Source organism: Apus apus, chromosome 3 (assembly GCF_020740795.1).
Source record: "Apus apus isolate bApuApu2 chromosome 3, bApuApu2.pri.cur, whole genome shotgun sequence".
NCBI classification, from domain to species: Eukaryota; Metazoa; Chordata; class Aves; order Apodiformes; family Apodidae; genus Apus; species Apus apus.
Window position 1 is genome coordinate 44,178,917 of NC_067284.1, and position 24,298 is coordinate 44,203,214.

Genomic DNA, 24,298 nt, shown 5'->3' on the forward strand with positions numbered 1-24,298 from the left:
CCCGGACTGTCCCGAGGACATGCGTGTCCACAACGGGACCCCTCCTCGCCCCCTGTGCCACCCCCTCCCCATACCCCTGTCCCAGCCCTTGTACCCCCTTTCCCAGTCCCTGCACCCCTTCTCCAGGCTGTACCCCCTTCAGGGGAGGTGGCCATGCAGTGCGCGGGGTCCCTGCTCCATCTGCTGGGCACGGCTGTAGAGCAGCCCCTGCTCTGGAAAGAGCAGAGATCCCCATTAAAGAAAAAAATGGAAAAAAAGGGGGAAAAAAAAAAAAAAAAAAGAAGGGACAAATGGGAAGGACCAGGGTAAGAGCAGGGTGGCTCCATCCCTCCTGACCCTCCCTTACAGACTCTTCTTTTCCAGTCCTTGCAACAAGACCAATGGTTTCCTGGGTACACAGACATGAACCTGCATTTGGGAGAAAGGAGTTTCGAAGCCCCCACTGATCCTGTTTAGGCTCCACGCTCACAATTTCTCATGGTGTGAAATCCCCCAGCGGGCTGGGGCCCAGGGCATGCAGAGGGGCACCCAGCCAAAAAGCATCAACAAATGGTGAAAAAAAGGAGAAAAAAAGGCGATGGCAAACTGGCTGCACCCTGGGTTGGTGGGCTGCACCCCACCTTGCTGTTTGGGGCAGGCACTGCCTGGATGGAGGGAAGCCAACCCCAAGTGGGGTGGCACAGGGCAGCTCCCCACATCTCTGCCCTGGCTGTGCTCTCTTCCCCCTGGGGGGTCAGGGCTGCCTCTCACCTGTGCTGTGGGGAACTCACAGCCTCCTGCTACAGCAAAGCTAATAACAGCTTTTAATTAAACTCCTCCATGACTTCAGCCCAGGAAAGCTCCTGGGAAGGGCTGGACTGTGCTATGAAAATCATGCAGGAAGAAATAAAACCCTTTATTTTATTAAAATATACCCTCTCTGTCCTTTTCTGGCAGCCCATTTCCACCAGGCTCCTGCTTTCACAGCAGCACTTCGGAGTCCTCCAGGCCGCTATCCGTGCGTGCCAGCCCAGATGCCAGTGAGCTGCCAGCAGGCAAGGTGCTGGCCTGGCTCCATGCCGAGTCCTCGCCAGTCGTCCCTGTCCCCTCAGGCAGCAGCGGGACATAGGCCTCCTCCACCAGGCCGCTGAGCTGCTCCTCCAGGACATACCTCGTCCCCCATGGTTCACTGTGGTGGACATCCACAGCCACCAGCGCCGCTGAAGCTGGGGCAGGGCAGGGCTTGGCAGCATCGCCAGGGTCCAAATCAGAGTCTGCTTGGGGGAAGCCTGAATCCTGGGTGGAATCCGGGCTCTCCTCGGGCAGGCTGGTGTTGATGTAGATGATGTCTCTGGATCTCCTGGGTAGGCTTTCCAGCAGCTTCTCCAAATGGACCTTCAGCTGTGAGAACGTCGGACGGGCAGCAGGGTCAGCTCTCCAGCACGCAGACATTATTTCATAGCTGGGAATCGAGAGAGGAGTGTGGTTATCATAGAATCATGGAGTGGTTTGGGGTGGAAGGGACCTTAGAGATCATCTAGTTGCACCCCCCAGCCATGGGCAGGGACATCTCCCACTAGACCAGGTTGTTCAAAGCCCCATCCAACCTGGCCTTGAGCACCAGGTGCTGGGCTACGGGATTTACAGGGGCTAATTCCCTGCTTCTCTCCAAACTGAGCAAGCCAGTTCTGCTCCCAGGACACCCAGTCCCCCTCCTGTCCTTTCCACAGGTACCTGTTCCCAGGCTGGATGTCATAGGAATGCCCAGTGCCTGCTTTCTTCAGGAACAGGCATTGGAGAGGGGCCTTGGAGGATCTGTTGTGCCACTCTGAGCAGCTTTGCCAATTTGAGGGGTTTGTATTTGCAGCTTTTTGCCACAGTGAGGTTAAACATTTTCAATTATAACAGCACCAGTGAAAAACTCAGGAAGAAAACACAGGAGAAAAACCCCTGCTGAACTGCTCAGAAATGCAAAGTTTTGAGGTTTGTCTTTCCAGATTCACGTTTTTTAGGCACTGGAGAGTACTAAGTAACTAGAGGGAGTTTTGTGGGGCAGAGAAGAGCATCACCAGCCACGACCTTCTGGCCAAAACCATCTTAATTACAAAATACTAAATAAAATAAGAAAAAGCCTGATTCCTCAGTGCAGAGGGCACTGCTCCTCTCCCTGCAGGACCCAGCAAGGTGACCTCAGCAGTTCCCATGGTCCTCAGCCCTCTGCGCCAGCCCTGCATCCATCACTTTCTCCTGGGACATGCATTGGGATTTCTGTGTGCCAGTTTGCCTGGAATGAAGAGGATGCTTTGTCCTCCCTGGGTGATACATTGCTTTGGGATCTGGCTTTTATTAGGCACGTCAGAACCTGGAGATTATGCAAATATCAAAGGGCTTGAAGTTTTTTTAACATTTGTCAAAGAAGATATAATTCTGACCAGCTTTCCTCTGAGAGTTAACCTGTGTTCTTGTAAGCTCTCTGCCTGTCAATACCACAAGGAAGAAAAGGTTAAATCCTTGCAATTTAAAAAACAATCCAGTCTTTAATAACTGGTGTTTCTGGGAGCTGTGGGAAAATTGGTGGAGGTGAGGTGGGAGGTGACTCCCTCTCCACTACAGACCCATCTTAAGCCACTTGGAGAGGCAGGTGGGAGTGCAGGTTGGATTGCGCTGCCATGTGCAGCTTTCTGCCAAATTTAGTGCTAAGCCACAAACCCACAGCACATGAATTTGTCATGTGCTGATCAAAAGGAGAGTCAGCAACCGAGAGCCACGCAGCACAAAGAGCAGAACCCCACAGAAACCACCTGCGCTAAGGGATAGGACATGCAGGTTGTTTGCAGGCAGAGGGTGAGCAAAGGGGGCTGTGCTCCAGCCCCTAAGTGGAATTAGGAGACTCACAGCTCATCCAAGCAGCCCTCGGGCTTTTTCAGGCGCTGCCCATGGAAGAGGTACTCGTAGATCTCGTGGTTCTGCACCCCTGGGTAGGGCGTCATCCCTCGGGTGGCAATCTCCCACATAGTGACGCCGAATGCCCACTGTGGGGACAAAGGGAGAGACTGCTGAAAGAGCACTTCCAAGAGGAATGAATGAGGCTGTTCATGGGGAAAGGTCACTGCCCAGCGCCTGCCAGGCCCTCGCACAATGCTGAGAGCTCTCGCTCCAGCCCTGCCCTCCCCAAACTTGGCAATAGTAAGCCATGCCACAGAAGAGGCGAGTGGCCCACTCAACAAACATATTCCAGGGTGCTGTGCAGGCAGTGGAAGGTCAGTGTGTCCCATCAGCAAAAGCCTCCTGCTCCTCTGGCTGTCACAACTGTGACAAAGTGCAGACAACTCAACCCAGGGATGGGTCCCCAGCTCTGTCTTCCTGCCCTCCTGGCTGCCCAGCCACTGGGACATACCACATCACTCTTGGTGGTGTAGACACGGTCAGCCAGGGACTCAATGGCGATCCACTTCACTGGCATCTTGGCTATCCGGCCCTGGCGGTAGTAATCGCCACTGTAAATCTTCTTAGACAACCCAAAGTCTGCCACACACACCGTCATGTCATCCCGTAGCCTGCCAGGAGGGAACAGGGACAACATCAAAGAAGTTCAACAGGCCAAATTGTGAAGAAGAAACCCGAAGCTGAGATCTTTCCCCAGGGCTCTCAAGACCAGGGGCGGTTTTTTGTGGAGGAAGCCAAGTAGTGCTGTAAAACCACCAGGCTTCTGCTGGTGTTCATCAGTGGAAAACAAACTCACATGCAGTTTCGAGCTGCCAAATCCCTGTGGAGAAAGTGCCGGCTGCTGAGATACTCCATCCCCAGGGCAATATCAACCATGAACTTCACCAGCGTCTGCAGGGGCACAAACTGAGGAGGGAAGGTGCAGGTTAGACAGCACAAACCTGTTTGGATGATCCCTTTCCTAGCTTGTTTTTGGCTAAAAAACAGCTCTGCAGAAAAGGACCCAGGTGTAGAGCAAGTTGACCGCCGTTCAGCACCATGGCTTTGTGCCAATGAAGGCCAACCTTGTAGCCAGCTGCACTAGCAAGAGAGCAGCCAGCAGGTCCAGAGAAACTATTCTTCCCCTTAATTTGGCACTGGTGATATTTTGGATATCAGAAGAAACTGCACTGAAAGGGTAATTGAACACTGGAACAGGCTGCCCTTGAAGGTCATTGAATCACTATCCCTGGAGGTGCTTAAAAGCCATGTAGATGTGGTCCTGAGGGATATGGCTTAGCACTGGACTCAGCAGAGTTGGGTTAATTGTTGGACTCAATGATGTTCAAGGTCTCTTCCAACCAGACTTATTCTGTGAGGCCACATCTGGATGCTGTGTCCCATTTGGGACTTCTCAGCAGAAGACATTTTGGTGCAAGCCCAGAGAAGACCACTGAGATGGGGGTGGAGGAGATGGTGTACATGGAGGAGCTGAGATAATTTGGCTTGTTCAGCCTGAAGAAGGCAAGGTGAGAATCCTATGGGCTTGGTGGAGCTGGATTCTACCACTGCCACCCAGCAGAGGCAGGATTATGACCAAGTCCTCTTGATGTTCTCAAAAAAACAAAGGCAGATTTGTCACCAAAAGGGGCAAAGCCCCACCTCACAGACACAGGACCCCCTGCTCCCCATGCTTGGTACCTGAGGGGCCATCTCCAGCCGCGAGCGAAGGAGGAAGCTGTGCAGATCACCATATTTCATGAATGGAAGAATCACCATGGGCTTGGGGACCTGCTGGGAGCTCAGCTCGATGCACACGCCTGGAAAACACTTAGAGGTTTCACGGCCCGGTGGGAAAAGGCCCCACACTCCCCCCGGGATCTGAGCCCTCCCCGATCCAGCTCCCAAATCCCAGCTGGAGGAGACAAGTGACATCCCATACCTAGAAGCCTGATGACATTGGGGTGGTCAAAGTCCTTCATGCACGCTGCTTCACTGAGGAACTCTTCTATCTCCCTTTGGGAGAAGTTATCCACTGGGAAGCAGACAAAAAGGAGCAGGTTTCAAACCCCAAGAGCTTTAGCCCCCTGAACCACTGTTGTCATCTCCCTTCACAGCACAGCTCCTGCATGGGGCAGGGGGAAGGGACCACTGGCATTTCTCTGCCATCCTTGGTGGTCAAATATGAGTTCCCCTTCCCGACTGGCACGAGCAGCTGTGGCAGAGGGATCAGCATCCCCACAAAATGGTGCCAGGATGCAGAGAGCACCTTCTGAGACAGGCAGCAGGAGTGCCGGACCCAGTAGGACAAAGAATATCAAGTTCTGCCAGGCCAGGGTGACAACTTACGCTTCATGGTCTTCACAGCCACCTTCTGAGGGGCACCTTCGGGCTGGCTGAGATGCCCCTCCATCACTGACCCGAACTCCCCTGCACCATGGGAAAGAAGCAAGCTCTTGATCCATGACCCAAAGCACAACCTTTCAGGACACCACTATGTCCTCCAAGATTGGAAATGCTCCAAGGACATCCTGGTACTTGGGCACCTTGACCCACCACTTCCCCACATCCCTGGAGCTGGAGGATCATAACACAATCGTAGAATGCCAGGTTGGAAGGGACCTCAAGGATCATCTGGTCCAACCTTTCCAGGTAGGAACACAGTTTAGATAAGATGATGACATTTAAGATGATGTAGATAACAGTGGCAGTCCCTGCCCCATAAGTCCACCCCCAGCTCTCCAGCCCTAGCACTCACCCTCTCCCAGGACCTTCCCCAGGCTAAGGGCGTTTCTGTCCACAACAACATCCTGCAGCTTCTGCTGGAGCTCACTGCTGACACCCAGGCTGCCCACTGTGGGAAAGGGGAACAAGAGCTCAGGTCACCTCCAACCAGACATATCTGTTGCTATGGTGTCTCTGTCAACCTCCTTCCAGAGGGATAAAAAAATGCTCTTACGTGTAAGTTCAACAGCTCTCCGGCAGTAGGACTTCTTGGCCGTGTAGCTCACTGCCAGCTCCAAGTCGTTTCGGCTGAAAGCATTCCTGGTGGGACAGAAGCAGATCCTGCTGGGCCACATGTGGCTGGTTCTCCTCCACTGTGGGTAGTGGAGGAGGAAGCACACAGTCACCCTCATCTTCGTTTCCCTCTTACTGAATCCATGCCATGGCTTACAAGGTCCGAGCAAAACAGCTACTGGATAAACAAGGCTGATCTGTCAAGGAGCGAGTCATAGAGGTGTTCTGGGAAGGAAATGGGATACTCATTTCCTAATTGGACACTTGTCTGTACCAGCAGGTGCCTAGATCTACTGCCTCCTAAGAGATCTCTACTCTTGGCTGATGCACAGCTTCAGCACATGCAACCCCATACTTTAGCCAAAAAGAACCTGAAGGGAGCCTCACAGCATGGCCCTGAAGCAGTGGTGATGGGCATGCTGCTGGGGGATGCTCTGCAAAGCCCCTGGGATAGGGCCCTGCAGGGCTGTGGGAGACAAAATCTCAGAACCTCCCAGGAAGCCAACATCACAACAGAAGGTTACACCAGTCAGGAAAGAGATCTGTATGTATTACCAGCTTCCAAACTATGATGGGGCTGATGCCATGAGAGTAGGTGGGATTCCTTCACAAGCTCAACAAACTCCCTTGCTGACACGATGCTCTTCCAGAAGAGTTAATTAAATACCATCTCCAGTTTGGCAGTGGAGACCCAAGCAATAGCTCTTACAAGAAAAGCTGCTGGCACCACAACTGTGAGACACAAACAGCAGCTCAGGGCAGTGAAAGGCTACTTGGAAAGTCACGAGGGTGAGTGAGTAGTGTTGCCTTATTGTAGCAGCAAACAGCCCTTTGTCCACATCATTAAACCAGCAATGCGGTGGCAGATGTGGCGTGTGAGGAGGCAGGAGGGGTTTCTCCAGGCCACAGGACATTCTGCACTGCTGCTCTCCCACCTCCGTCTCAAAATGCCGAGGCTGCACAAGTTTACTTCCCATTCCAAACAGCAATAGTGAGCAAAAGGTGAACTGCTGGGCTAAGGAAGGGAGGGGAAGTACCCTCACTGCAGTAAAAATACACTCAGTGCCTCACCACAGGCAAAAAAATATGCCATTTGTGGGAATGACGTCAGTACTGGAGGCAGAAGCCTTCTGCCTGCACCCAGCCTCATGGCCTGCAACCTGCGCGGTTCCAGGCACCTTCCCAGTCTGTTTTCCCTTTGACTTACCCATATTTTGTTTCCACGCATCTTCTCTGAATGACCACAGACAAGCAGAGGACCAGCCCGACAGCAATTGTCCCACAGATGAAGCCCAAGGCTACAATAAAGGAGTCTCCGTTCCCCAAGGCTGGAGTTGAAGAGGTAGCTGAGGTTATTAATCCTGAAAAAATATCCCATTAATAGAGCTGGCCCCTGCAGCAGCCACCAATCATAGAATCATGAAATCCCAGACTGGCTTGGGTTGGAAAGGACCTTAAAGATCATTCAACTCAAACCCCCTGCCATGGGCAGAGACACCTCCCACTAGACCAGGTTGCTCCAAGCCCATCCAATGTGGCCTTGAACACTTCCAGGGATGGGGCAGCCACAGCTTCTCTGGGCCACCTAGGTCAGCGTCTCACCACCCTCATAGCAAAGAATTTCTTCCCCGTGCCTAACCTGAATCTCCCCTCTTCCAGTTTAAAGCTTGGGGGGAGGATTGGAGGAGGATTTCCCAGGGGCTGAAACCAAAGCCCAAAGGGTTACACGGGAGAAGAGATCATGAGGATTCAGGTTGCGTGTGGAGAGTGAGCATCTCCTGGCTTCCAAAGCACACTAAAGGCCCCAGATCATTGATAGCCTGGGAAAGCATGTGAAGGAGGATGGAGGGATGCCGAATGTCCTTAGCTGGGCAAGCAGAGCATGCCCTAAGTACTTCCCCATCATCCTTTCACACACCCAGGGCAGAGGCGGGCATCTCCTTACCATTGTCAGGGATGAAGATGTTCACTGGGCTGCTGAAAGGTCCCACTCCCCCCTTGGTGACAGCGGCCACTGCGATGGAGCAGGTGGCATTGGTGGCAACCACGGGCAGGATGGCCATGCTGGCATTCTGCCAGGCTTCGGCTGAGACGTTCTGCTGGAGAGAGGAAGGGAAGGAAAGCCTGGGCTGGGGGAGACAGCAGCACGTCCCTACAGCAGGAGGGAAACCCAGAGATTCATTGAGAATCAAGCCCTTGTCCAACTTCTGCCTTGCTCTGCTTTCACAAGCCCAGAGGAAATACAGCTCCAAACTATTTATGGAGAAGAATAGCCCAGTCTGAAGAGCCGGATGGGATAGGGAAAGAGGCTGAGCGGCACTTCCCCTTCAGTCCTGGTGCTGCTGGAACCAGCAGCAGGACCAGCTGCCTCAGGCAGCAGAGAGGCAGGAAAGCCATCTTGTGAGGAAGGGGGAAAGGTGTTTCATGCCTTGATGGTAACATGGATTTTGACCCCCAGCCCTCACCGTGGTTGGCGTGGCCATCAGTGACTCACACCTCTCTTCGCTGCCAGCCAAGGATGCTTGTGGCTCGTGGCCACAAGCCACAGGCATCCCTAGCCAGCAGCAAAGAAGGATGCAAGCCATGGCACAAACCTTTGTACTTGGTAAAAACGTAAGTGTGGCTTTCCCTGCAAATTCTGTCTTTTTCTGGCCTTCTTCAGCTAAGAAAGTGCTGCTGCTGCTTTCTGCCAATCTCCAGCTGCAAAACAGCTGCCTAGTGGCATCCCAAACATCTGGTAGGCTGCTGTGGCCAGCTCCTTACCCTGGCTAAGCATCCCAAGTCCCAGCAAAAGCAGCAGCTGAGGGGGATCAGTAGGGAAGGAGAGGAAATGGGAGCTGCTTTCAGTGGACTGCTTGCTGTTTGCAGTCTCCCGTTCCTGGCATCCTTCGGTGGAAACACAAACAAGATCCTTTCCCTACCACCAGCCTAAAAGTACTCCTTTGGGATGACAGATGGCTCTGCTGGGTCATCTGAGGACAGCGCCTGGCTGATATCAAGCAGACTGTGGCGAGGGTGAGCATGCTGGCAGAGCAGACAGCCGCTCCGTCAGGACACAACTGCCAAAGTTGATGGATTTTTTATGAGTCTTGCAGTACTTGAGGAATTTCTTCATATCCCAGCTCTGGCAGCCTTGGCTCAAACAGGAACAAAATAAAACAACTCTTTTTTTTTTAAGTTTTTGAAGTAGTTTTTCAGCTGGTTGTAGAGAAGAGGCCTGCAGGTGGCCCTGCTGACACAGAAATACAGGATCCTCCTTCCTTTATAGTATTGGGGTTGTTACAACAGTAGTTATTTTGGTCTTGATTCTGTGACAGCCCCAATGAAAAGACATGCTGGCCTCTACCCTAGGCTGGCTCTGACACCTCTTTTTGCATTCCATAAAACCTGGAGGCTGAGGAAGGAAAGCAGCAGCAAACATGGCTGCTTCCTTTGGGCTGCAAAGAGCCGAGGTCACCAGCACAATGACCCCTCACCTCAGCTCATTCCCTTCCACAGGGGCTTTTTGAACCTCCTGAAAGCCAGCCTTAAGACCAGTTTTAGACCAGGAACCCAAGCAGAGAGTTCACCCTGTAAGCATTTGATGTGGGGGAATTTATAAAAACAACAGTCTCCCAGGGTTTAAAGGCCAAGTCTTGTTTTTTGCTTTCTGCTTCAGAGATGACAAATATGTCAGCATTTTTTTTTCTCTGTGCTAGTCACAAGACCATAATATTGTTTCCTTGTCTTCACTCAGTCTGCATCTATCCACATTCTATCCACATTCTTTTTCAGAAGTGCAAAAGGAGAACAGAAAATGCAGCATCCTACAAAAAATAGGGTATGAGTCACTTTTTCCACAGGGTTCAGGCTGTCAGTGCGTCTCTGTGCTCTCAGACTGGGACAGAGGAAGACCAAACCACAGGGCAGAGGCAACAGCTGGACACATCTGTGCAATGATCCGGAGGCTCCCTGGCCAGACAGGAGACTCCTTTGCCCAATAGCTGAGATGAGCAAGGTCAGGCCAACCTTGGCATAGCAAATTCATGAAGGCTACTTCCCAAATCCTGGGAAAGGCAAGCAAGGTTATGCCAGATGACCTCAGTCACTCATGGACAGGCTCCCAGGCACCAAAATGTTCCGTGAGCTATGAAACTCTGTGCCATGGGTTTGTGGATGACTTAACACACGGAATAAATCCCATCCGAGTAAGGAACAACTCCAGACCCAGGGAACAAGTTCTCCCAAACACCTCATGATTGACTCTGTTAATGAAAGTGCCAAGAGGTGCTGTCAAACCTCAGCTGCCGCTCCAAAGGCTATACCAAAGACTGTCAACTCTGGAAAGGCACCTCACTTCTATTTTAGAGAACAGGAGCCGTGGCAGCAAACCTCCTGTCTCCTTTACGCAGAACTGCTTTTTCCCAACATTAATCCCAGAATCATAGAATGGTTTGGGTTGGAAGGGGCCATAAAGATCATCTAGCTTTAACCGTGAGTTCAATAAACACAAGCAAGAGAGACCATTTGTATGAAAAAAGCCCAGATGAAAGCACAAGACGGCAGACAAATAAGCTCCAAAAAGAATATATGCAAGTGCCAAGACCAAACCACACATCCCTGGTTGATGCCTGCCAGGATTTTTCTAGGCTTTCACATTCTTCCCCATTTCCATGGTGACTTACCAACCCCTTGGAGTTCTGCCACCTGTACCAGATGTGATAGCCCTGCAGCTCCCCGTGGATCCTCCCCAGGGGCGGCTTCACCCATCGGATCTCCAGGGAGGAGCTGGATTCATTGAAGGACACCGTGACATTCAGGGGCGGGGTGGTGGGAGCTGCAGGGATCGAAGAGGAAGAAGGTGAGGGGAGCCGGGTGGCTGGGTGCAGGGACATGTCAGGCTGATGGAAAATGAGCTGTAGCTCAACCAGAAAGTACACGGTATTTCCTACAGCCTTTAATATACCCAGCAGGTGACCACCAGTGGGTGAATTTCCTTTCTCCAAACAACAGAGTTCAGAAGTCCCACCCCATAAGCAACCGTGACTCTAGATGAGCATCACATCCAGACAGTCCTGCCCAAAGCATGACTGAGGCCAGGAAAGTCTTCTTGGTCTTTGCTACTCATTTCCTACCTCCCTCAGTGGTGCTGGCGGTTATCCAGGGGCTAAACTCTGACCAGCCGACTTCATTCCCGCAGGAAACACGGATGTTATAGTCCTCCATGGGCCCCAGCTGCTGGATGTGATACACGTGGGGAGGCACCGAGGTGTTGAAGAGCAGAAATGAGATGTTGCTTTGTGGAACAGCTTCCTTGACCTTAATTGAAAAATCAGTCGGCAAACATGGATTAGTCAGCAACAACCTGCAGGGTGAGACGTGCAGCAGGAATTTTACATCTGTAAACAGGATCCAGAGCCCTGCTTGCCATCCAAAACACCAACAGAGCCTTGCTGCTGCATGCTGGCTCCTCTCTGCCCAGCAGAAAGGGCTCCAACACATCTGGAGAAGAGTTGTGGTGGGAACATGGCAGAGGTGTGTGTGAAATTGCCACCTCTGCGGCTAGGGGAAGGGAGGGATGATTGGCTGCTTCTTGTGACATGGAGCAAAAGGAGCACCCAATAATATTACTAGGCAGTGAGGCCCAAACAAACAGAATAAAATAATTTTTCATGCAACACGCCATTAGATTACAGGGCTTATCACCATTAGATGTTGCAGGACTAATCACAGATCTCATCAGACTCCATCATTACATTTAGCAGCATGGATTAATTCAGTGTAATAAACCTAAGCCACACTTTTTACATTAACAGAAACTGCTTTCTCCAGCATCTAGGGCTGAAGGGCTGGCTGGTGAGCACCCATGTGGCTGCATCTGCAGAAAACATCCCATTTTGGGGAAGCACAGGCAGTGGGAGGAAAAAGGGAAGAGCAAAAAAAAAGGGCATCAGCACAAGCGAGGTTGTTAACTCAGAAGACAACCCACAGGACATGTTTCAGCATGAAGCACTAGCAGAAAGGCATACAGTCCTCTCAAAAGCCTCCACACATGGTTTTGGGGTGGCTGGAGGCTTGTTGAGGAACAACCACACCCTCTGGGTAGTCCAGGGTACACAGGATGGTCTCAGCACCAACACCAGTAAAAATGAAAGAGAATAGCCTTCAGCCTCAAAAAGATGAGAAGGTCCCCACACATTGCTGGATGCTTTGGGAGAGGTGAGCAGTGAGCAGGTGAATGTACAAAACACTCCTGAAAGCACCACCAGGACCAGCTCTTCTCCTGAGCACCGAGCCCAGTTCAGCTATCTTGATCCTTAACTTGTCTTCTGGAGAGAGTCCATCAGATAAATGTATTTATTAAAAAAAATAATAAATGAATCAGGCTTTTTGCAAACTTAAACAGTTTGAACTTGAAACAGCAACAGCCTCCCTTTTAAGCCCTGGTGTGCTCAGAAGTGAGTCACTTGGTGGGCCACACTGCCCAAGCGAGGGGATTATCAAAGAGGACAGGACCAAAAGGGCTTAGTCACTGCTGTGTTTTTGCCAGAAATCATGCCTTGTTTTCCAGTTTGAAAGGCGATTTCCTACTGACAGACCCTGAACGTTAAGTCATAGGAAATTCCTTGGCTCTCCACCCCACTTCCTGAGCTCCCGCTGGAAAGCAGCAGTGGATGTGGTACTAATATTAGCTCTGGTACCTTTTCTCTCTGTGACTGCTTTCACTTTTACCTGGCTTCAAACATTGCCTCTCTCCATGTGTTATCTCAGCCAGAGTATGGATTAGCTGGTATAAAAACCAGATCCTCAGGAGAGCAAGCAATGAGCTGGAGCTGTGAAACCCAGCAATGTTAAACAGAAAGAGCAGGTGGAAACTACCTGCAGGGCTGTATCCATGGAGATCACAGAATCCCTGAATCCCAGACTGGTTTGGGTTGGAAGGGACCTTAAAGATCATCTAGTCCCAATCCCCTGCCATGGGCAGGGACGCCTCCCACTAGACCGGGCTGCTCCAAGCCCCATCCAACCTGCCCTTGAGCACTTCCAGTGATGGGGCATCCACAACTTCTCTGGGCAACCTGGGTCAGTGTCACACAACCCTCAAAAGTGAAGAATTTTTTCCTCATGTCTCATCTAAATCCAACCTCTTCCAGTTTAAAGATGGCATTCCCTGACTTGACTAGGAGACAGGCCACCCCTCAGCTCCTTCCCAGTTCCTGCAAGAACTGGAGAGCCAAGAGTAACCTCCACCTCCAAACCCCAACAGGAAGACTGCTTGGTGGGGAAGTGTTTGACCAGAATGTAAAAGCAGGAACAAGCAAAAGCCTGCAGCAACTCAGGGCTTGCAAAGTCACCCAAAGAGCTACCTGGAGAAGTTCTGGGCATCTCTCCATGAAGAGGCATGACAACCTTCCTTGTCCTCACCAACGAGGAAGGGCTGGTGAGGGATGTTAAGCTCAAGGGCAGCCTAGGTTGTAGTGACCATGAAATGGTGGAGTTCAAGATCCTTAGGGCAGCAAGGAGGGCTCAAAGCAAGCTTATTACCCTTGACTTTAGAAGGGCAGATTTTAGCCTCTTCAGGGATCTGCTCAAGAGAGTGTCTTGGGATAACATCATGGAGGGAAGAGGGGCCCGTGAAAGCTGGCTGATATTTAAGAATCACCTTCTCCAGACCCAAGAGCGTTGCATCCCAACTAAGAGGAAGTCAAGTAGAAACTCCAAGAGGCTGGCATGGATGAGTAAGCAGCTCCTAGGAAAGCTCAAACTCAAAAAGGAAGCATACAGCGGGGGGAAGCTAGGGCAGGTATCCTGGGAGGATTACAGAGAAGTTGTCCATGCAGCTAGGGATCAGGTTAGGAGAGCCAAATCCCTGCTAGAATTAAATCTTGCCAGGGATGTTAAGAACAGTAAGAAAAGCTTCTTTAGATATATCGGGGAGAAAAGGACACCCAAGGAGAGTGTAGGCCTTCTCCTGAAGGAAACGGGCGAGGTAGCAACACAGGATATTGAGAAGGCTGAGGTCCTCAATGACTTTTTTGCTTCAGTCTTCTCTGGCAAGTGCTCCAACCTCAACACAAAGGCCACAGAAGGTGAAAGCAGGGACTGGGACAATTAATTACTCCCCACCATAGGTGTAGAGCATGTTCATGACCATCTAAACAACCTGAAGGTGCATAAATCTATGGGACCTGATGGGATTCACCCATGGGTCCTGAGGGAGCTGGTGGATGAAATTGCTAAGCCTCTGTCCATCATATTTGAGTGGCCATGGCAGTCTGGCAAGGTTCCCACTGATTGGAAAAAAGGGAACATAGCCCCTATTTTTAAAAAGGGGAAAAAGGAAGACCCAGGGAACTACAGGCCAGTCAGTCTCACCTCTGTACCTGGCAAGGTCATGGAGCAGATCCTCCTGGAAAGTCTGCTAAGGCATATGGAAAATAAAGAGGTGATTGGTGACAGCCAACATGGCTTCACTAAGGGCAAGTCATGCCTGACCAATCTGGTGGCCTTCTACAACAAGGCTAAGAGATGGTGGATGGTGGCAGAGCAACTGACATCATCTACCTGGATTTGTGCAAGGCATTTGACACTGTCCCACATGACATCCTGGTCTCCAAACTGACAAGACTTGGATTTGACAGATGGAACACCCAGTGGGTAAGAGATTGGCTGAATGGCTGTACCCAGAGAGTTGTGGTCAATGGCTCAATGTCCAAATGGAGGCAAGCGATGAGTGGTGTCCCTCAGGGGTCAGTACTGGGACCAGTGCTGTTTTAATATCTTTGTTGGAGACATGGACAGTCGAATTGACTGTATCCTCAGCAAGTTTGCTGATGATACCAAGCTGTGTGGTGTGGTTGACACCCAAGAGGGAAGGGATGCCACCCAGAGGGACCTTGACAGGCTGGAAAGGTGGGCCAATGCCAACCTCATGAAGTTCAACAAGGCCAAGTACAAGGTCCTGCACCTGGATCGGTGCAACCTCAGGCAAAAATACAGGCTAGGGGAAGAATGGCTGGAGAGCAGTCCTGAGGAGAAGGACTTGGGGGTGGTAGTAGATGAGAAGCTCAACATGAGCCACCAGTGTGTGCTGGAGCCCAGAGAGCAACTGCATCCTGGGCTGCATCCAAAGAAGTGTGGCCAAAAGGGCCAGGGAGGGGATTCTGCCCCTCTGCTCTGCTCTGGTGAGACCTCACCTGGAGTACTGCCAGCAACTCTGGAGCCCTCAGCACAGGAAAGATATGGAGCTGTTGGAGAAGGTCCAGAGAAGGGCCACCAAGATGATCAAAGGCCTGGAGCACCTCTGCTATGAAGACGGGCTAAGAGAGTTGGGGCTGTTCAGCCTAAAGAGAAGGCTCCGAGGAGACCTCATAGTGGCATTCCAGTACTTGAAAGGGACCTACAGGAAAGCTGGGGAGGGGCTTTTCATCAGAGAAGATAGTGATAGGACAAGGGATCATGGCTTTAAACTGAGAGAGGGGAGATTTAGGTTAGATATTAGGAAGAAATTCTTCAGTATAAGGGTGGTGAGGAACTGGAATGGGTGGTCCAGGGATGTTGTTGATGCCCCATCCCCGGAGCTTTTTAAGGCCAGGTTGGATGAGGTTTTGAGCAACATGATCTAGTGGTAGGGTTCCCTGCTCATGGCAGGGGGGTTGGAACTTGATGATCTTTAAGGTCCCTTCCAACCTCAATAATTCTATGATTCTATAACCCAACTGTCTCACCTGAGGGGAGAGATTCTTGGGCCCCACTCTTGCACACTTCAGAGGCACAAGTCTGAATGGGCTCTTCCAGGCAGGTGACTTCCATGTTCCCATCTCCTCTTGTTTCTGCCCCCACTCAACCACTCTGCTTCACACGCTCTGCCTCAAGACCCTTCCACCAACCCTTCCCCCTCGCACGGGCAGAACAAAGCTGCTCTGTGTGAGCAGACACCAGCAAGCTGCTCTCCAGCAGCATCTTCCAAGCCTCTTGTCCACCTCGGCAGGACTCTGCCATTCCCAGAATCCGGGGACTCTGCTGGCTGCCCCGGAGCATGCGTGTGAGGGGGGATTGCAGAGGCAAAGCAGGGTTATGGATGTTACCTGGACACTGCAGCTGTTCAAGGCAGAGAATGCATCGAAGCCTGGCACCCAGGATATCATGATACCGTGGGCTGTCTGGTTCAGGACATGCACACTGGCAGGTGCAGATGGTATTCCTGCAGGGAAAAGCCAAGGGCAGTCAGCTGGAGGGCTGACTCTCAGCATAGGTGGCATGACTGCTTTCCCCCAGGGAGCTCCTGGGGCTCACTCAAACTGTGGGTGAATCCCAGCAACTGCCGCAGGGGCCTCCTCTGTCAGGGAACTACTGGACAGGGAAGCAGGAAAAAAAGGTCATTTGCAGGACTATTTTAACCCTGTTCTATATTTGTGAGCTCTCTGGGCTGTTAGAAGCAATGACATATTTTGGGGAACACCTTCCTCACATTGCCATAGTGGCTGCCATCAGGAATGTGGAGAATTTCCATCATTTCCTATGGAAAATTGCGAGCACCGCCCTGGTTGTGAAGGCAGGAAAAGAGTGATGCAGCACTTCCGAAGCCTGCTCTGAGGCTGACAGTTCTCCTTTCCAATGTGCTTTTTGGTGCTTCCTCCCACAGCAGTGAAGCTGGGATGACAGAACTGCACAGAGTGACCATGCTCCTGTGTGCATCCTGCTTGCTTTTAATCACAGAATCTTTCTGGTTGGAAAAGACCTGCAAGATGATTGAGTCCAACCATAACCTAACCCTACCAACCATTAACCTAATTCTACCAAATCCAAACATCTCCTTCAGCTAATGAATTGGTGGGAAGGGTAGAGATCAGGAGAGCTCCTGCTTGGACATGTGTAGTCAACAGGTAAAGTGAGGATTGTGTTGGTGCTCACCTTTCAAGTTGACCTGCCCCGGGTTGGAGGCCGTCAGGCCTTTACTGTTGTGAGCCTCACAGCTGAACAGTGCTGGTTCATTCAGACCTGCCAGGGGAAAAAAAAAGGACCTGTTCACTGGACCTGCACAAAACCCTGAAATCACACCAATTCTCCACCTGCTGCTCACACAGAATAACCCTTGCAGTTACCCTTCTTGCACTGTGTTTTTTTCCAGCAACACACAAAAAAGCCCAACTTCTATTTTGCCATCACTTCCCTTGGTGGCATTTCTGTGCTGACTGCTGGGGGTGACTCCCACAGGACAGCTCACCCACCTTCCACGCTGTGAGCACGTGCATGCCACCAGCACTAGACATGGCACAGCAGGATGGACCATATGTCCCTACAGCACCGTTGCACAACCTCCTGAGGAAGCGCTTGTTTTGCCTTCAAAATAGGGGAAAGGCCAAAAGCAGAAAAGCCCCCCACTGTGGCCTGCAGCAGATGACTTAGCACTCCTCAAAAATTGCTCAAATCTCCCAGCTGATAACAGGGGACAACCGCTTTCTGGGGACACTGGAAATACCCGAGTGCAGACTGCTGCTTGCTTCCCCTGGCATGTTGGCATGGCTGGTATGAGATGAACCCAGGCAGCAACAGTGCTCATCAACAGGACTTGTGCTTCATACAAAGGATTTAATGTAGTGATAGGACAAGGGGTGATGACTTTAAACTGGAAGAGGGTAGATTTAGGTTAGACATGAGGAAGAAATTATTTGCTGCAAGGGTGGTGAGACACTGGCCCAGGCTGCCCAAAGAAGCTGTGGATGCCTTATCCCTGGAAGTGCTCAAGGCCAGGCTGGACGGGGCTTGGAGCAACCTGGTCTCGTGAGAAGTGTCCCTGCCCATGGCAGGGGGCTGGAACTGGATGATCTTTAAGGTCCATTCCAACCCAAACCAGTCTTATTTGATGATTCTATGACTTGACCAGAGGTGCAGGTTTGTCCCTTCTGAACACATCGCTTGCTGCTGGTGCCAGGTGAGGGACTCACCATGGTGTGCTGGACACGCTGAGCACTGGCTCACACCAGCAATGGTGCCTCTCAGTGTGACAGGGCTCCTGGGCCAGGAGGGGGACTGTTCAAATGATGCGACCTTGTGCCTGCCAGCCGGATGCAAGGACATCCGAGAGGAATGAGTCACTTCTTCCGGCTTTCACTGCCTTTTAAAGCCTGCCTTTGGAAGCCAAGTCAGTTATAGCCTGGCTGCTAGTGAGCTAGTGGCCTGCTCCTCGTGAGCAAATCAAGAAATCTCTCCTCTCTTTTGCTTTTGCAGCAAAACCATGATGGCTTTTATGTTACATGGAGGACTATTCTCCCTGTGCTCCACCAGGATGGCATACAGTCACACTGCAGGGGCCAAACCAAGGTCTTCTAGAGATATTAAGAGGGGACCACCACGAAAGCAGCCCATACGAGCAGCAGTGAACTTGTTGGCACGGCCACAGGCTAGAGGAAAAACCTGCCTCTTACTTAGGAAAGAGCAGTTGAAGTGTCTGACCTCTTCCAAAGAAACAATCATCCCTGCAGTGGTCCCCAGAGCTGCTGAACAAGCCTGCTGAGCAGAGCCATGCTCCCAGCACTGAGGATGGAGCAGTAACAGGCTGGGAATCATTTTTGCAAACTGGTACCTCTGTGGTGCCTCTTCTGCAAAGCCAGACCCCTGTGTCCCACTGGATCCAACTGGAGGGCTGCATTTTATGCCAAACCTCCTGGGAAATGTATCTGTGCTGAGCTTTTCAGCCACACACCAGCAATGCCCAGAGCCACAAGCAGATGAGGCAGGCTGCAATGGCCTGTGACAGCACAACAGTAGGTTTGAGGCCGAGGGGATGGGCTGTGAGATGGCACAAGACACCTTCCCGCCCTGCTCTTCCCGGTAGCCACACAGGGGTGTCCCCACTGGCCATAGCAAGGTCACTGCTTCGCTCACCTGGCACAGTCAGGACTGATGGGGAGATGTGTGGCTTCTCATTGACTCGGACGTTGTTGCGGAACCAGTAGATCTCCACAGGCTCCGGAGGGCCCACAGCTTGGCACGTGAGGTTGAAGGGGCTGTTCTTGGTGACATTCAGCTTCTCGGGCTGACGGATGAAGTGTGGGAGCCCTGCAGGGACACAAGCAGAGAAGTATGAAATCCAAAGAGATCAGCAATGCAGCCCTGTCAACAACCTCAAACTCTCCTGCCAGGGACTATGCCCTTTCCCATCCAGGACTCCCCGATTCTGGGCAACAGCTTACAGGTCCCAATTCAGAGTCCCCAGGACTGTTGCTCAGCCAGGACACAATTTTCCACACTTCCAGCACATCCACCCTAGCCCTCCTCCATCTCACCTTCCAGCTGCACCGAGATGGGATCTGACACCACCTCCGTGCCAGAGATGTTGAGTTTGCAGACATAGGAGCCGTTATCCGAGCGCTGGGTGGCAAGGATGCTGCCAGAGAGAATGGAGACCATGTCATGGCTTTGGTGAGGATCCTTGGCCAGGCACAGCTCCCACAGGAGGATGCTGACAGCCTGGGGATGGGTTTCAACCACTACCAACCCCACAGCACACACTGAGCAGAAGCTGGGCTTGCAAAGCCAGTCTATGGGGGCTAGTGAGTATTGGCCCATCATAGTACCCAATCCCAAGCCCCTGTCAGCCATCTAGCCTTCCATTTCTCCCCAGAAGCCAATGTTCAGGGCATCCCTCCAGAAAGGATGGCACCAGTTACCTGAAGGTGGAGGTCATTGCCACCTCCTCCTCATCAGAGATCTCAAAGTGGCTGGTGGCGATGCGGTCCAGCAAGTGGAGCTCCCTTCCATCCTTCCACAAGGAAATGCCCGGAGTGTCCGGCCTGAGCAGCACCTGAGGCACTTTTATGGAGCAATTGAACGTGACGTCCTTGTGCTCGTTAATCACGATGTGTCGCACCGTGGGGTTAAACTTAATCTGTCCTAGAGAGCTGGCTGGCGGCTCCTCCCGGAGCTGCTCTGTGCTCTGGGGTGGCCAGTGACCAAAGGTGGTCACACTTCGCTCAGGGCGGTGGGACTCTGCCAACACATATGGCCTTAGACCTTGATTTTGGTCAGCATCCTCTGCAAGAGAAAATGTCAGATTTATTACCACCAGCTGGGAGTTGCCCCCCTCCAAAACCGTGCCATGCCCCACCACTTTCATTAATAACTAAAACCAGCTCATTTACAGATGCTCCAAAAAAAATCTAAATCTCTAGGAGACTTCTTGTAAAAGCTTTCACAAGGAAAGACAGAGCTGGGGGCTGTCCCAGGACAAAATATGTACAAGCAGCACCTTTAAAACAAAGTAGAGTGCTCAGCCGCTTGTCTTTTAGCAGGGGAGAGGCAGGAGCTATTTCTGCTGCACCACCCCCCTGGGACTGGAATATAAAAAGGATCCCTGGACAGGAGGAATTTGGGACTTCACTGCAGTAAACCCCTTTCGGGTGCCTCATCTCCAGCATTTTCAGCCAGGGCAGAGCACAAGTCCCTGGAGGGGATTTCTATGATTTTAGGCTCTTTGCTGGCAATTCTGCTGCCTTCCCAGGACAGGGTGAACTGCTCTGAAGGAAGGAGATGCTCTCTGAGTCAACTCCAAACACTTCTGCTAAGCAAAGTTGCCTCTACCGAGCTGCTTTTCTCAGGAAAACAGTTGCAGACGGATGAAGAAATGCCCTCACACTGCGTAGGAGCCGGCTGCTGTTTACTGGTGTCCTCCCAGGGTCTCTTCCCAGCCATTTTTCCCAAGGGAAGGCTATTTACTAGCTTTTTCTGATGGCTTCATGCCCCAACCTACATAACACACCCAGTCCTGTAACAGCATTTTGCCCCCCCTCCCCACACGTCCCACCCCAGCCACGAACAAGACAAGTGTGTAAAGCAATTCCCCCCAAACAAAACTGTGTATTTTGAAGATGTAAGACCTAAAGAACATACCACAAGTACATGCTTTTACTAGAGAGTTTCCAAGCTTCCCAAGGCTTTTACAGGCACACAGAAATCCCAAGCAGAGCAGTAAATCTCCCTTGCTGCTTTCAGCAAGCAAAGGCATCGTGCCAGGCAGGAATTTCAGCTTAGTTAATTTGCCTCTTCAAGAAAAAAGCCCAACCTATTCACAATTTGAAAGATAAGATGGCAGGCAGAAAGTACAACCTTTTTACTTAACCCGAGTTCAGCTGAGCTTGCTTTGAGGCAGGTCTTAGTCCTCTAAAATCAAACAACAAGTTTTTTAAAGCTACGTCACTACTATTGTGAGTAATGGAGTATGACCCTGCTGTGCTTTCTCGAGAGCCAAGAAACACAACCTAATTTTGAGGCTGGATCTGTTCCTTTGCTAAACTGCTCCCTATTTTTAACCCTCAAGAAATGCTACTTCTAGACAGAAATTTGAGAAGGGATTTTAAGTTCTGGTGGTGCAGAGGAAAGTGCAAGGCTCTCCCTGCCTCTCACACAAAACAATGGGTTTCCCTTTTAGAAAAGAAAAAAAAAAAAAAAAAAAAGACCCTAAGCTTTTCCAACGTGCTTCCTAAGCTTTATCATCCCAATACAAACAAAGCCCACGTGACCACCACAAAAACGGGGCTGACTGCCATTTACTTGCCGGCTTGGTCACCAGCTCTCCAACAGCCAGGCAGCTCCCAAAAGATTTGCCAAATGCAAACAAGTGAGCAATCCCAAAATCCCCTGCCCTCCCCAGCTCTTCCCAGAGCTGAAGCCATTCGCTGCCTGGCACAATCCAACCCCAAACAGCTGCTTTTATGCTTCATTTCCAAGCTTTCCAGCTCTGGCTGGGGAAGCTCCCCTGGCAGGGACCCCTGGTCCTAGCACTCTGCCTAGTACTAGATGATTTCTGCTCACCCCCAGCTCGTCCTGGGCTGCTTCAAGTGAAAGGGCAAAGAGCAAAGGTGATCTTAGCCTTGTTTCATAAACTGATTAAATGGAAAGAGGTGTTTGCTGGACTGCAAATGAAATACTTTCCTCTCTGACTCATGTGATAACAGGAATTTTTCACATCTAGCGCTGCCTTTGGGTCCCCCTTCCATCACCAACTGTCTGGGATGTGGGTATCAGCACGGGCATCTTCTAAGGGATTTGCCCTGTGTGGCAAGCCACCCCTTAATGACTTGCTAAGGCTGGCTCTAAAAGCCCACGCCAGAGCTGAGGAGCCAAAATCTTGTTGTGCCTGCTTGGGTGCCTGCCACACTGGAGCAGCTACCCCTGCTCACCACAGCCTGGCTCTAGGGAAAAGCTGGCGTGGAAATAAATCCACTTGTGAGCACAGTGCTGCTCCCTCAAAACAACTGGGAATGGCAGCAAAATGGAAGTGCTGAGCAAAGACACATCTTACTGTGCAGCTCAGCAGGTCCCGCGTGCATCCTCTGTTACCTGGAGAACAGAGTTTTAACCAGAAAATCTGCCTGCCATGAGAGGCAAGATACTTGATTATGGAGGAAAAGAAAAAGCAATGAGTTGCACACCCCACGACTGAAACAGCAAGTGGTTCTGCTTTAGTTCCAGTAAGGAAGGCATTAGAAAACACCCAGGTCCGCCAAAAAGCTCCCTACATCCCTGGTCCTGGATTTCCCATTACTGACAGTAATTCACCTGCTGGCAACAGCTCTCTGCTTGGACACTTGTTGAGCATATCTTCACACCCGGACAGGACAGGAGAAACCCAGAGCTCCCCTGCCTGCGGGGTTTCCTCCCTCCCCATCCCCTGGGAGCCGTCAGAAGAAGCAAATTGCCCCCAGGACCACATCTGACTTCCGAAGAGACTTTATGGGCTCAAACACCTTTTCTACAAACCACTCAAGGATTCCTGGTTAAATCCACAGTGAGTTCCCCTCACACCAGATTCCCAAGACGAGGCTTTTCACTCCATCCTGCCCAAAGGAAACACGCGTGTTCCAGCCCACCCTGCTCAATCCCACTTGCCCACTAACTTCGAGACCCCCCAGCATCCCTGAGTGGGACCTGTAACCCCCCAGCATCTCCCAGCCTGCAACCAAACAGGAGGCGGTCCCAATGACAGCAGACTTTTAGTCCAAAACCTACTTTCTGCCCCTTTGCCTGGTTTGGTTTTTTTTTTTTTTTTGCAGGTAAGTAAGCACGTGGAGCTGCAAAGCCAACGACCTGACAGCACCGCAAAACCACAGAACGCCCTGATTTTTCCCGGCACCGGTATGCAGCTGGATCACAGGATAAATCCCAGACCCGCTGAATCTCTGGCAGCTTTTTTTTTGGTCCCTGCTTGTCGCGGTGTCACCGGCAAGCAGAGCAAGACACGACGCAGCTCCAGAGGCAGAGCCAGGGCAGCAAACCTCCCCTCTCTTCGGGGCTGGCATGGCTGTAGTGCTGAGCTTCCCCCCAGGAGCAAAGCATTGCGGGGGTCCGCAGGAGCAGGGTGCGGGGGTGCGGGGCTGCCCATGCTGAAACGGAGCGGCACCTGCCAGTCACACGCTCCCCGCGCAAACACCCCTGCCTGCACCCCCGACCCACCCGCACCGGCCCCGGCCCCAGCCCGGGACTCCCCCTCGATCCCTCCCCCCGGCACCGTCCCGGCCCGGGAGTGCCCGGGAGCCCCGCACTCACCGGCCCCGCCGCGGGGCGGGCGCAGGGCCGCCAGCAGGGCCCAGAGCAGCGCCCATCGCCCGCCGCCCATCGCCCGCCGCCACCGGCCCCGCTCCCGGTGACTGGCCGGCCCCGCTCCGCTCCGCCGCTCCCGGACGCCGCCAGCGCCGGCCGGCCCGCCCCGTCCCGTCCCGTCCCGCCTCCTGCCTGCGGGGCCCCTCGGGCGGGAGGCGGGACGGGACGGGGCGGCCCCGGGCCCTCCCCACAAGCCGCAGGTTGCAGAGGTGCCCAGGCGCCGGTGAGACCCCGTCGGTGCTGCTCGGGGGAAACCCAGCCATGTCCTGGGCTGCAGGCAGAGCAGCGGAGCCGGCGGGGCGGTAGAGGGAATTCTCCCCCTCTGCTCCCCTACGATGAGGGATGAGACCCCCACACACACCGTGCTGGGTCCAGTTCTGGGGTCCCCAACAGAAGAAAGACACGGAGCTGTTGGAGCGAGTCCAGAGGAGGTCATGGAGATGATGCGAGGGCTGGAGCAGCTCTGCTCTGGAGACAGGCAGAGAGAGCTGGGGGTGTTCAGCCTGGGGAAAGAAGAGAAGGCTCCAGGGAGACTTTAGAGCATCTTCCAGTACCTGAAGGGGCTCGAGGAAAGCCAGGGAGGGACTTTTGACGAGGACACGGAGGGATAGGATGAGACGATTTTAAGCTGAAAGAAGGAAGATGTACGTGAGATACTAGGAAGAAATTACTTGCTGTGAGTGTGGTGAGACCCTGGCCCAGGTTGCCCAGAGAAGCTGTGGATGCCCCATTGCAGGAAGTGTTCAGGGCCAGGTTGGATGGGTCTTGGAGCAGCCTGGTCTAGTGCGAGGTGTCC

General features: G+C 52.2%; 1 protein-coding gene across 3 annotated transcripts; it reads right to left on the reverse strand.

The window, feature by feature from the left end:
* Window positions 1-874: 874 nt before the first annotated feature.
* On the reverse strand, window positions 875-23,592 carry MERTK (MER proto-oncogene, tyrosine kinase). Of its 3 annotated transcripts, none has more exons than XM_051614256.1 (19): window positions 23,449-23,592; window positions 19,575-19,938; window positions 19,191-19,291; window positions 18,790-18,963; window positions 16,816-16,902; window positions 15,990-16,105; window positions 11,037-11,220; window positions 10,587-10,738; window positions 7,868-8,018; window positions 7,130-7,283; window positions 5,864-5,949; window positions 5,663-5,758; window positions 5,254-5,334; window positions 4,847-4,939; window positions 4,606-4,724; window positions 3,722-3,831; window positions 3,377-3,536; window positions 2,875-3,011; window positions 875-1,441 (listed from the first exon to the last, which is right to left on the reverse strand). In XM_051614256.1, exons 1-19 carry the CDS (start codon window positions 23,516-23,518, stop codon window positions 961-963), a joined length of 2,916 nt encoding a protein of 971 aa, XP_051470216.1. In that variant the 5' UTR covers window positions 23,519-23,592; the 3' UTR covers window positions 875-960. The 3 variants fall into 3 exon arrangements, with proteins under 3 accessions (XP_051470216.1, XP_051470217.1, XP_051470215.1); XM_051614257.1 differs by having other exon boundaries at window positions 7,130-7,250; window positions 7,868-8,021; XM_051614255.1 differs by having other exon boundaries at window positions 7,868-8,021.
* Window positions 23,593-24,298: the final 706 nt, after the last annotated feature.

What these genes read in the sequence shown, in the direction of transcription:
- MERTK (XM_051614255.1), bottom strand. Translation starts at nt 23,518, where the DNA reads ATGGGCGGCGGGCGATGGGCGCTGCTCTGGGCCCTGCTGGCGGCCCTG. An exon ending in ATCAGTCCTGACTGTGCCAG is followed by an intron (nt 16,903 to 18,789) that starts GTGAGCGAAGCA and finishes TTCCCCTGGCAG; the next exon opens with GTCTGAATGAACCAGCACTG. An exon ending in ACACCACCAAGAGTGATGTG is followed by an intron (nt 3,012 to 3,376) that starts GTATGTCCCAGT and finishes TTGTCCCCACAG; the next exon opens with TGGGCATTCGGCGTCACTAT.